The sequence below is a fragment of the Acanthochromis polyacanthus genome, chromosome 6 (assembly GCF_021347895.1).
Source record: "Acanthochromis polyacanthus isolate Apoly-LR-REF ecotype Palm Island chromosome 6, KAUST_Apoly_ChrSc, whole genome shotgun sequence".
NCBI lineage: Eukaryota > Metazoa > Chordata > Actinopteri > Pomacentridae > Acanthochromis > Acanthochromis polyacanthus.
In genome coordinates this window covers 3,553,345-3,565,908 of record NC_067118.1, presented here as the reverse complement: position 1 = coordinate 3,565,908, position 12,564 = coordinate 3,553,345, and the positions used below count along the sequence as shown (strand labels likewise).

General features: G+C 39.8%; 1 protein-coding gene across 1 annotated transcript in view; it reads right to left on the bottom strand.

The window, feature by feature from the left end:
• The window catches only part of LOC110969396 (membrane-associated guanylate kinase, WW and PDZ domain-containing protein 1-like), a 69,407-nt gene that overhangs the window by 24,060 nt on the left and 32,783 nt on the right, over nt 1-12,564 (bottom strand). Inside the window, 2 exon segments of the mRNA XM_051949702.1 lie at nt 11,096-11,117; nt 11,119-11,136. Coding sequence (XP_051805662.1) covers nt 11,096-11,117; nt 11,119-11,136 — 40 coding nt within the window.

Sequence of the window (12,564 nt, the reverse complement as noted above, 5' to 3'; positions counted from 1 at the left end):
CTCAGAAACCGAACAAATGCTGTGACCCTGTGGAGAGTCTGAACAAACAAACCCAGCAGGACCTAGAGGTAAACAGGATCCTCAGACTGAAGCAGGAACAACAAACGGTCCTTTAAAGTCACTTTAGAGGAGCTCTAGGAGGCCGACGATAAGAAAGCACCGATGTGGACGAGTTCGGCCGGTGGAGGAGGAAACATGAAGCTGCACAGAGACAAAAACACTTGATAGGAGGAGAGGAAGCAGCTGGAGGAGGAGGAGGATGATGTTATCCAGACCGACAGCAGAGACAAAGACCCACCCAAACCTGTCAGATCATCCGTGGGACTGTTCATAGCTTCGCTCAGCGTCATGCTGCCTCACAGGGCTGGAAAACCACATTTAGTCTGGACAGAAACACCAGGAAACAACAGCTACATGGAGACATACGCTGGCTGGAGCGAATTCACCTGCTTCTAGGTGTTAAAACGGGAATTTTGATGCTTCAACACTTCAGTGCCAAAGTGTGTTAAATCATGAATAAAGCAGCAAATGAAGTGAACCAGAGAGATGCTAAAAGCTCACTGTGTGGGTCTCTGCAGCCTCTGGAATGCACATGAACCACCTTAAAATCACCAACCCTTTAAACAACAACATGAGAGTGCTGTTACATGGATACAGAAGACAAAAATTAGGTTAAATGACCACAAAGAGGCCCAAAAATGCCATGAAAAGATGATAAATGATGACAACGCGATATAAAACAACCACAAAGAGACAGAAAAACCACACTGGGATGCAAAATGATCCTACAAACACAAAAAGTCACAACACAGAGAAAGAACAACCTCAAAGAGACACAAAATGACCACAAAGTCTTGCAAAAATGGGCAAAAAAACATAATAAACAACTGCAAAAAGACACAACATGATCACAGACTTGTAAAAATTACAAATAAACATAGTAAAAAACTGCAAAAAGACACAAAATTACCAAAAACACAGTGAACAACCACACAAAGATCTGCAAAATGGCAAAAAAAAAAAAAAACAGCAAAAAAACACAAAATGACCACAAAGACTTGCAACAATGACCAAAAAGACAATAAACAACCACACAAAGACACAAAATGTTCACAGACAACAGATGCCTTCAGTTGAGAGCTTGTTAACTCATGAATAAAGCAGCAGACCAAGTGAACCATAATTACACCAGAGGCTTCTGAAAGCTAACTAGCCGAGCCTTGTCAACTACCTTCATGTCTCAAATGTAATTTGTTTTTTACTGCATCTTTTTGACACCAACACCAGAGTGCTGTATAAATAATTTTAGAGGCCATAATCAGTGTCAAAAAGAAGGTGTAATGAACATAAAAAGACCCCTAAAGTCCCAACTAGTTAATAAATGATAATGAGATATAAAACAACCACAAACAAACAAAAAACAACCATAATGGGACAGAAAAACCACGTCGGGATGTACAATTATCATAAAAACACAGACAATTACCTGAAAGACACAAAATAACCACCATGGTGACACATATATACCGTATTGGTCCGACTATAAGACGACTCTGATTATAAAACGACCCCTATTTTTCAAACATTGTTTTGGGAAAATAAAAATATGTTGAAGACAATAAGGTTACTCAAAAACAACTTTTATTGTACAATTATTGTAGAAAACTCACACAGAGATAACATTCTATGTTACTGGTATTTAAGATCAAGAAATACGGCAGTACTGCAGTATTTAATAAGAACTGTACTTCTTTTGTGCTCGCCATTGTCGAGCGTGGCACTTTGTCACACCATATTTTTTTGGCCGCTTGGCAGTTGTTTGCTGACTCTGCCGCATCGATTAGCATCAATTTAAAGTTGTCATCATAACTTCACCTCTGTTGTTTGCTTACTTGTCCAGTTTTCGAGCCCCTTTGTTCAAGACAGTCGCGTTGTTGCTCCATTTTACACCAGATCCTGCTCGCATGCGTTCACTGTGATGCTACTTAAAAGTAATGTGTGTTAGGGTTAGGGTAAATTACCAGGGGGTGCATTCTACGGCAGGAGTTTATTCTTCGGCAGGGTGCTTTTTTTCGGCAGAACACCAGCTCCATCTAGTGGCGCGGATGTGTAACGACAATCTAGGCCTCGATTATAATTCGACCCCATTTTTGAGAATACGATTTCTAGAATAAAATATCGTCTTATAAGTCGGGCCAATACGGTATGTGAGCAGATCCCCAAAAACCCGACAAAAAGACACAAACCAACCACAAAAAGATGCTAAATGTTCACAGCCAACAGCTGACCTCAGTACCAGAGATGTTAAATCATAAATAAAGCAGCAGATGAAGTGAACCATAATGCGGTCGACATTACACCAGAGAGATGCTAAAAGCTAACGAGCTAAGCCTCGTGGATCTCTGCAGCCTCTGAAGTGCACGTGAACTACCTTCAGATCAGAGATAATATATTAAGAGTCGGTAAACGCTCGTAGACTGCATCTTTTAGACAAAACACACAAGAGTAGAGTAAAAATGGTTTCATAACTAACCAAGTTTTATGATCACAAAGAGATGCAAACAGACAAAAATAACCAAAAGAAAGGAGAAGAGCCCACTGAGATACAAACTGACCATAGAAACACAAAAAATGACAACAAAGAAACAAAGAACAACCACAAAGACAACAAAACAATGACACCAGAACCAATAAAAGTCCACAAAAAGACACAACACAAAGGGGAAACAGACAAAAATGGCCACAAAAAGACAGAAAACAACCAAAAAGAAATTAAAAATGTCAACAAATACACACAAAGAGACAAAAAAACAACAACAAAGACAAGAAAACCAATGAACAACCACAAAGAGACACAAAAGAACCAAAGAGAGATGGAACGAAACAGAAAACGGCCACAAAATAAGATTTACTTACGAGACACCTAGCAAGTGCAGACAAAATGGCCACAAAAAAATGCAACACTAAAAAGATAGAAAACAACCACAGAGACACAAAAGATGCAAATGAGTTTGAAAATGACCAACAAAACACAAAAAGATATAAAACCACAAAGAGACAACAGACAAAAAAAAAACAAAGAACAGCCACAAAGAGACACAAAACAACCAAAAGAGATGCAAAAATGTCAAAAAAGAGACACAAAGACACAAAAACAACCAAAAAAGATGCAAAGCCAAAAACCAAGAGAAAGAAAGACCACAGAGCAAAAAATGCCATTAAGAGACAAAAAGCAAGTGCAAATAAACAAAAACTGGACAAAAATTTAACAGTAAAAAGATAGAAAACAAGCATAAAAAGACACAAAACCATCAAAAAGAAACAGAAGACAACCACAAAGACAACAAAACAACAACAGAACCAATGACCAACTACTCAGACACACAGAACAACCAAAATGTAAAGCAAAATGTCAACAAAGAGACAGGAAGAGACAAAAAATTACCACAAAGAGAGAAAAGATGCCGTGAGATTCTCGGACTCTGCTGAGTGTTTCTGCTCAAATAGCCCAGTTCAACATGTCTGCTGTTTCATTTCACTTGCGTGTCCTTGATCTCGTGTGTTTCTGGTCGTTTCCTCAGAAGCTCGTTCTGTGGGATGTCGGTCTGGGTTCGTTTTCTGCTGCTCCCTCTATGAATCATGTATAAGAACATTTGCTGAAACAGAACTTCCAACCACAAGTTCTCTGACTCCAGAAAGCCAATGAAATATTAACCTGTTGAGGTAAAACTCAGCCCGACAGCCCCTCAAACTAAAACCGCCTTCATCCTTCTCCCTCCATCAGCATCCTGATCTAAACTACTGGAATATGTTCATCAGGACATCTTAACGGTACAGTGTCCTGAAACAACCCTGACAATAGAAATCATGTATTGAAAAAGTATTTTCATGTTGTTTAGATTCATTTTTGGTTTGCTTCTAGGTCCAGTTAGCCACCAGTAAGCTTCTACATCCAGTTAGCTACAAGTTAGCTTCCAGTTCCAGTTAGCCACCAGTAAGCTTCTAGGTCCAGTTTAGCCACCAGTAAGCTTCTACATCCAGTTCGCTACAAGTTAGCTTCCAGTTCCAGTTAGCTTCAAGTTAGCTTCTCGGTCCAGTTAGCTACAAGTTAGCTTCTCTGTCCAGTTAGCTACAAGTTAACATTTTTAAGTCCAGTTAGCCACCAATAAACTTCTATGTTCAGTTAGCCACTAAGCTTCTATGTTCAGTTAGCCACAAGTTAACTTCTGGGTAAATCGAGGGCGCACAAGTTCAAGTGTCTGTGCCCTGTTAGCTAAGAGTTAGCCTCTTGGTCCCTTCAGCTGCGAGTTAGCTTCAGTCAGCTATCAAAGTAATTGTAAGTGCTTTAGTAGAATGCTGCTAGGCCTGAAGAGGCTTCCTCAGTTCTGACTGATTTGAAGATCCAAGTATTCACTCTCACAACCAAATTACATGACTCAGGACTCGTCAAAGACCCAACAATGGTGAAAGTACTTGAGGAGGAATGTCAGGACTGCAATATAATTACCTGATAAGTGGTATCACAGAACCCCTCTCTAGTTCAGAGGTTCGGTTCCAGTTTAACACACTCTGATACCTTCAGTCCTCTCTCAGACCATCTGTATTATCTGTCCAGATGCAAGGCAAACTCTCAAACTGCCCAAATCTCAAACCAAACAATAGGAACCTCAAAGACCCCTTCTTCATGAAAGCACCAAGGTTTCTGGAGCGTTTCTCTGCATCCAGGTCAATCTGAACGTCGTTGCAACAACATATTCATCCGTAAACATTATGAAAGACCTGAGCTGTTTCTCAAAGTCAAGAAGGATCATTGGCAGCTACCATTTCTAGGAGGGCCAAACCATTGATGAACCTTCAAAGTCTATCAGAGACCAGGTCCTTTCTTTAGAGAACTTTAAAGGATGCTGCATCATCAGATCCTGTCAAATACGTCAGATTCTGTCTGTGTCCTTCAATCGGTTAAGCACTGCCCTGAAGGTCTAGGATCCAACCAAACTCCTTTCTTGGATGCTCTGTCAGAAGATCCCATTGAAGAAACTGTTTCAATGTCTCGAAATCTTCAAATTCTACAAAACACACGGTCTTCCTTTAGAAAACTTTAATGCCTACAATATCTACATCTTGGCTACGATCTTCCCAAAGAGTCCTTCTTTCAGAGAATTTTCAAAGATGCCGAAACTGCCGAAGGGGATCAAAACTGCTGTGGGCCATATCGATGTCAAAAGAACCCACCCAGACACCAACTTCCTCATTTAGAGAATTTTCAAGGATTTTCAAGTGTCGTCAATGTGCTAACAGTTTTATACGCACCTACAAGATGCTGTGAAACAACAAGGAGACCACACCACCACGTGAGACCTATCCACTTCAATGTAGGGAAATCTGCTGTCATCGTAATTTCATTCCATCAAAGGACAACAAAAGCTGGTTAATGCCAGTAAAAGCTGCTGTTAATAATTAGCTAGCTGTGCTACGTGTCTTCATTTTACGATCTTCAAACACAGCATTTGTGTTTGAAATGGAGATATCAGTGGAATGTTTTAATTGTGTAAAATATTGATGAGGTGTTGAGCTATCAAATGAAGAATGAGAGATCACATTCAGAAAATACTGCATTTATTACATTTTGCATGCTGTTGTCTGTGTTGTTTTTAACAGAGACTGAAGCGTATTCAACATGAACATCTGTTCAACCAGCCGAAGGACACGACTTCCACTGGATATCGGTAAGAAGTAAATGTTGTTTAGATCTTAGACTCAGAACTCTCCAAACTGACAAAACACCTTTCATGAACCCAGATCTTTCTAATCATTAAACAAATATGACCACAGGTACCTGCTGTAATTGCATAGACTATCATTAACACTGAATTACAGCGTTTAGGAAACCAAATCCTAAATTACTGATAAAAAGTTTCTGTCAGCGCAGCACCAGCAGCAGATCTGAGCTGATTATTAGTGTTATTTGGGGTGTTACAAGCTTAAGTGTGTGTTTCTGTAATTTCACAACACAGTAATCTTGGACTCACCTGCGCTCCAGTTTGTCAAACACACTCTGCTCTGCCAGTCTGCTGAATTATGGATTACAGCTACTATTAATAGAAAGTTTAACATTTCCCATTCAGCCTGCTAAAACCGCTCAGCTAATCACTCGACTCGTTCACACGACACCCTCAGGAAAACTCAAACACAACATAGAGCTAGAAAAAAATAGTTTTTCACTATCTTCCCATGGAACAAACTTACATTTAGAAACTGTCTCCAGATGTTTCAGAGGAATGATAGTTTCATCTCAGAGATCCAGAGAAGAGTTAGCTTAGCTTAGTTTAGCATAAAGACTAGAAGCAGAGGTTAACTCCAAACCACTCCAAGTCATTCTGTTTACATGTTGGATCGGCAGCTTCAAAATCCAGCTGGCTTGGAGTTAGCCTTAGCTTTTCGCTTCAGGTGTCTTAGAGTTAGCTTCTTGTTCATGTTAGCTTAGGAGTTACTGCTTTAGATTGAGCTAACTGAGGCAAAGCTCAGGGTCCAGGTAACTGCAAGTTAACCTCTAGATCCAGTTAGCAGCTTCTAGGCCCAGTTAGCCAACAGTAAGCTTCTACTTCCAGTTAGCTACAAGTTAGCTTCTAGGTCCAGTTTTCCACCAGTAAGCTTCCAGGTCCGATTAACTATAAGTTAGCTTCTAAGTCCAGTTAGCTACAAGTTAGCCTCTAGGTCCATTTATTGACAAGTGAATACTTCAGGTCCAGTCAGTCATCAATGCGCTTCTAGGTCCAGTTAGCTACAAGTGAGCTTCTATGTCCTGTAAGCTACAAGTTCACACATTAGGTCCAGTTAACCACCAATAAATTTTAGGTCCAGTTAGCTACAAGTTTACACTTTATGTCCAGTTACCCACGTATAAGCTTCTATGTCCTGTTAGCTACAAGTTCACACATTAGGTCCAGTTAACCACCAGTAAAGTTTTAGGTCCAGTTAGCTACAAGTTTACACTTTATGTCCAGTTACCCACGTATAAGCTTCTATGTCCTGTTAGCTACAAGTTCACACATTAGGTCCAGTTAACCACCAGTAAAGTTTTAGGTCCAGTTAGCTACAAGTTTACACTTTATGTCCAGTTACCCATGTATAAGCTTCTATGTCCTGTTAGCTACAAGTTAACACATTAGGTCCAGTTAGCCACCAGTAAAGTTTTAGGTCCAGTAAGCTACAAGTTTACACTTTATGTCCAGTTAGCCAACAGTAAGTGTCTTCATCAAATTAGCTAGACTAGTTTCTAGATCCAGTTAGCTACACATTAACACTTTTGGTCCAGTTATCTACAAGTTAGCTTTTAGGTCCAGTTACCCACCAGTAAGCTTCTACGTCCAGTTAGCTAAAAGTTTACACTTTACACCCAGTTAGCTACAAGTTAACACATTGGGTCCAGTTACCTACAAATTAACACATTAGGTCCAGTTAGCTACAAGTTAGCTTCCATGTTCAGTTAGCCACCAATAAGCTTCTAGGTCCAGTTATCTACAAGTTAGCTTCTACGTCCAGTTAGCTACAAGTTTACACTTTACTTTAAGTTAGCCACAAGTAAGTGTCTTCATCAAATTCGCTAAAAGTTACCTTCTAGATCCAATTAGCTACACACTGATACTTTTGGCCTCGTAGCTAACTGGACTGGTCCAATTAGCTACTTTTAGGTGGACTTTTGGTCCAATTAGCTACGAGTTAGTTTTTAGGTCCAGTTAGCCACCAATAAGCTTCTAGGTCCAGTTAGCTACCAGTTAGCTTCTAGGTTACAGTTGGACACAGGATGAACTATCTGGTCAGCTAACAACAGGAAGCTGTTCATCTTTTTTAAAGACCAAGGCCAGCAGTTTCTCCTTTACTTCCAGTCTTCATGCTAAGCTAACCTGAATTTGTCTTTGGCACGCAGAGATGAACCTGGTATCCAACCTGAACCAGTTCAGTTCAGTGTTTTCTGGAGCTTTGTTTGTTCCAGGACCATGTCGAATTAAAGACAGTATAAATTTAAATAATTGACTTGACAGTTTCTCTGAACCATACAAGCTTTTATAGCTGAAGAACTGAATATAACTAGTGATCATCTTCATTATTTAAAGATCATTTCAAGATATCAGAAATTATTGGTGCGTAATCTGAAGCAGCCCATAAAAATTAGAATGATGAATTAAAAATGACACTTGCATATTACGTGTCAAGCAGTATTTATGTATTAGACAGGACAAGGGGCAAACAGTAGAAATGGTGTCAGGGCTCTGAGGGTTAACCCACCGTGAGCCACATCTGGAAACCGACGGCACATCTGGACACAAACAGAGCGACCGTCAGAGCTCCATCAGTCAGCTCTGGTGAGTTTAACAGGCTTAATGTTACATAACACACACAGTTTTTTATATAATGACAAAATGCCAACAGTGAGAACAGAATGAACGTTTTTATGTGTAATTCTGCATGTTGGAAACTTTCTCCAGGTGTGTATTTTTCCTGCATTACTCAGGTTTTAGGAACAAATGAGTACTCAGAAGGAAAATATTTCTTTTATTTTAGGATGTTTCTGCTGTTTAGTGCTGTAACAACAGGATAATTAAACCTGTTTATACTAATTATTAGTGATAATAAATGTAGAATTAAAGTACTTCCAATTAAAAAAATAACATTTTATGAGCTGTCAGCTGTTGTTTTAAATACTTTGACAAACTCTCCTGATTTGTTTGCATTCTTCTTCAGGTGATATTCAGTATTTTGCTGCTTGCCACACCAAGTTTATCCAAGCAACAGAGCTCCATTTTATACAGAAACTATTCAAAAATGCCTCAAATTTATTGCTTAATTACTGTTTAAATATTTGTATTGGCTTAACTGAAATATGGCAAAGTTAGTTTCAGGTCGACTTACATTATGAATTAAGGTATAGATCCTGTGAGTTGCAGTGTTAGCTATATGGTCATGTTATCTAAGAGTTAGCCTAATGGTCTTGCTACCGTTAAAAGTAGCTTCATTTTGTCATTGAAGACAAATTCTTAGTATAGGTCAGCGACAAGTTAGGAGTTACGAGTTAGCTTCTAGGTCCAGTTAGTTACGAGTTAGCTTCTAGGTCCAGTTAGCTTCTTGAAGTGTGTTATCTAGCAAATTAAATAACTAAAACGAGCAGTTACACATCAAGATACCTCCTGGTGGAACTGTAATCGCCATACATCATCATTAATTTCAATAAAAGTGTAACTTATTTGTGTGTAAACTGTTTTTCTGTTTCAAAAAATACCTCTAACTGTTGTTAAGTTCCTGAAAAATTGGTTTAGTTTGTGTCTCAGTGAACTCATTTCATATTTTGGTGGAATAATCCTGTAATCCTGAGCAGTCATGTGTTTCTGTATCAGAGCAGGTGCCAGAACTTCTACATTTGTGAGGAACCGATGGACTTAGTACATGAAGTTGAACTCTGAAAGCTCTGTGTTGATGAGGACAGAACAGGACGTCTAACCGAAACTCACAGTGGTCCTCACAGAGGTAGAGTACACACACACACACACACACACACACACACACACACACACACACACACACACACACACACACACACACACAACTGTGGATAGCTTCAATGAGGTGAAAATATTTGAGACATTCCTGGGAGCTGATAAAGAGCGAGGAGGGAAAGAGGATGAATAAACAGGTCTACAGTGTTTATTTGACCGATCACAGACCGACACGATCAATACTGAAGCCGATCAGCTGTCTGAACATTGGACCAGCTGTTACTGGCAGATATCTGGTGAACAGTTTGATGTTTCCTGTAGTGGAACACATCCAGTCCAGTCAGGAGGATTTAGAATAAATATGTGAGTTAGTTTAATGGAAACAGAAAGTCTTAATGCAGCAGACGGAGGTACTGGTCTGGAAGGTGTTGACTCTGTAGTGGTGTCTCTTTGTAGTTACTTTGTGTCTGTTTGCAACTTTTTCTAGATAATTTGCATTTTTACCATTTTTATTGAGTTTCTCTTTGCTCTTTTTGCCTGTTTGTGGTCATGTTGTGTCTGTTTGCATCTTTTTCATCGTCTCGTCAATTTTAATCTCTTTGTGGCTGTTTACATTTTATTTATGTTTTTTTTGTAGCTAATGTGTCTCTGTTTGTCTTTATTTTGTGTCTCTTTGTAGTTATTTTGTGTCTTTGTAGTTATTTTGTGTCTATACTTGTTTTGTGTCTCTTTGTAGTTATGTTGTGTCTTTGTAGTTATTTTTTGTGTCTCTTTGTAGTTATTTGTTGTGTCTCTTTGTAGTTATATTGTGTCTCTTTGTAGTTATGTTGTGTCTTTGTAGTTATATTGTGTCTCTTTGTAGTTATGTTGTGTCTTTGTAGTTATTTTTTGTGTCTCTTTGTAGTTATTTGTTGTGTCTCTTTGTAGTTATATTGTGTCTCTTTGTAGTTATGTTGTGTCTTTGTAGTTATTTTGTGTCTCTTTGTAGTTATTTTTGTGTCTCTTTGTAGTTATATTGTGTCTCTTTGTAGTTATGTTGTGTCTTTGTAGTTATTTTTTGTGTCTCTTTGTAGTTATTTGTTGTGTCTCTTTGTAGTTATTTTGTGTCTCTTTGTAGTTATATTGTGTCTGTTTGCAGTTACTTTTTGTATCTTTGTAGTTATTCTGTGTGTCTTTGTGGTTGTTTTGTGTATCTTTGTGTCTCTTTCTCTCTGGTTTTTTTTGTCTTTGCATTGCATTCTTTTCTGCGTGTCTTTTTCTATACTTTTTTTTGCATCTCTTTGTAGTTATTTTGTGTAATTTTGTGTGTCATAGTTGTTTTGTGTCTGTTTTAGATGAAGTGCTAAAGTCATTGACATCTCGTTATCCTCATCAGCTGCATTAGATTTTCCCTCTGCAGCCACTCGTCCATCTCAGCATATTTAGCAGAAGTTCCAGTTTTTTCTTAGAGACCAGCAGTTCCCTTCAGGTTTACAGTGACTCCCTCCGGCTTGTTGTTATTTACTCTGAATCAGATCTAAACACTTTAACACGGAACAACGTCAGGTGAACTGCAGAGAACCTCTGAGGTAAACTAAGATCCAAACAGAGTGAGTCGGACTTACGTTTGGAGTCTTTGACCGTTTTTCAGAGCCGACTGCAGCCGCTCCAAACATGATGACACCGTCCGTCAGAACCAGGGCACGAACCAGAACAAGAACCAGGACCAGGACAAGAAGCAGGACCAGGACCAGGGCAAGAGGCAAGACAAGAACCAGGACCAGCAACGAACACAATCAGTCTGTCTTCCTGTCTCTCTGTCTGTCTCTCTGTCTGTCTGTCTCTCTGTCTGTCTCTCTGTCTGTCTCTCTGTCTCTCTGTCTGTCTGTCTCTCTGTCCTCCTGTCTCTCTGTCTGTCTGTCTGTCTCTCTGTCTGTCTCTCTGTCTGTCTCTCTGTCCTCCTGTCTGTCTCTCTGTCTGTCTGTCTCTCTGTCCTCCTGTCTCTCTGTCCTCCTGTCTGTCTCTCTGTCTGTCTGTCTCTCTGTCCTCCTGTCTCTCTGTCTGTCTCTGTCTGTCTCTCTGTCTGAGGCAGGCTGTTCCTCTGTCGGCGGGCGATCGACACTGACCGTGCTCTGAGCTGCAGAGAGAGAGTCAGTGTTGGGGGGTGTGTCCTCAGAAACTCCCCCACCGAAGGGGGAGGAGGCCAACAGTGGAGAGGATTGTAGTGTTTCAAGGGGGAGGAGGGGAGGCGGTGGTGCGTTCGAGGGCTGCTTGTTCACCTGATGATTCCAGCTGAGTGCAGCTGAACAAACAGAAGCTCAGGTGCTGCTGGAGGTGAAACATCTCCACTGAACTGTAGGACGAGCCGATGAACACGACGGAGGAAACAAACCGCTGCTGTTTGGAAGCTTTAACATCATCGTCTGATATCTGGAGCTCCGACAACACAAGTTTACAACATGTACTTCTAGTAAAACATTGTGTCTTTGTGGTCGTTTTGTGTCTCTGTGGTCGTTTTGTGTCTTTGTGGTCGTTTTGTGGTTGTTTTGTGTCTCTGTGGTCATTTTGTGTCTCTTCGTGATAGTTTTGTGGTCATTTTGTGGTTGTTTTGTGTGTCTCTGTGGTCGTTTTGTGTCTTTGTGGTCGTTTTGTGGTCGTTTTGTGGTCGTTTTGTGGTCGTTTTGTGTCTGTGGTTGTTTTGCGTCTCTTTGTGGCTGTTTTGCATCTCTTTGGTTGTTTTGCATCTCTTTTTGGTCGTTTTATGTCACTTTGTTGTCATTTTGCGTCTCTTTGTAGTTGTTTTGTGTCTTTGCAGTCTTTTTGTGTCTCTTAAGGTTATTTTGTGACTCTTTCTGGTTGTTTTATGTGTCTTTGTGGTAATTCTGTGTTTTTCTTCAGTAATTTTCTGTCTTTGTATTTGTATCTTCGTGCTCCAGTTCATTATTTTCTAGTTTTCTGTGTGCCATCCTGCCCTCTGATGTGGCATCAGCAGACAAGGCAGTTTTACAAAACTTCCTTTTCTAAAACATAAAAACCAAAACGAACAGAAAGGTTCCAGATGAACAGCTGACAGAAACAAACTGTCCAGCTGCAT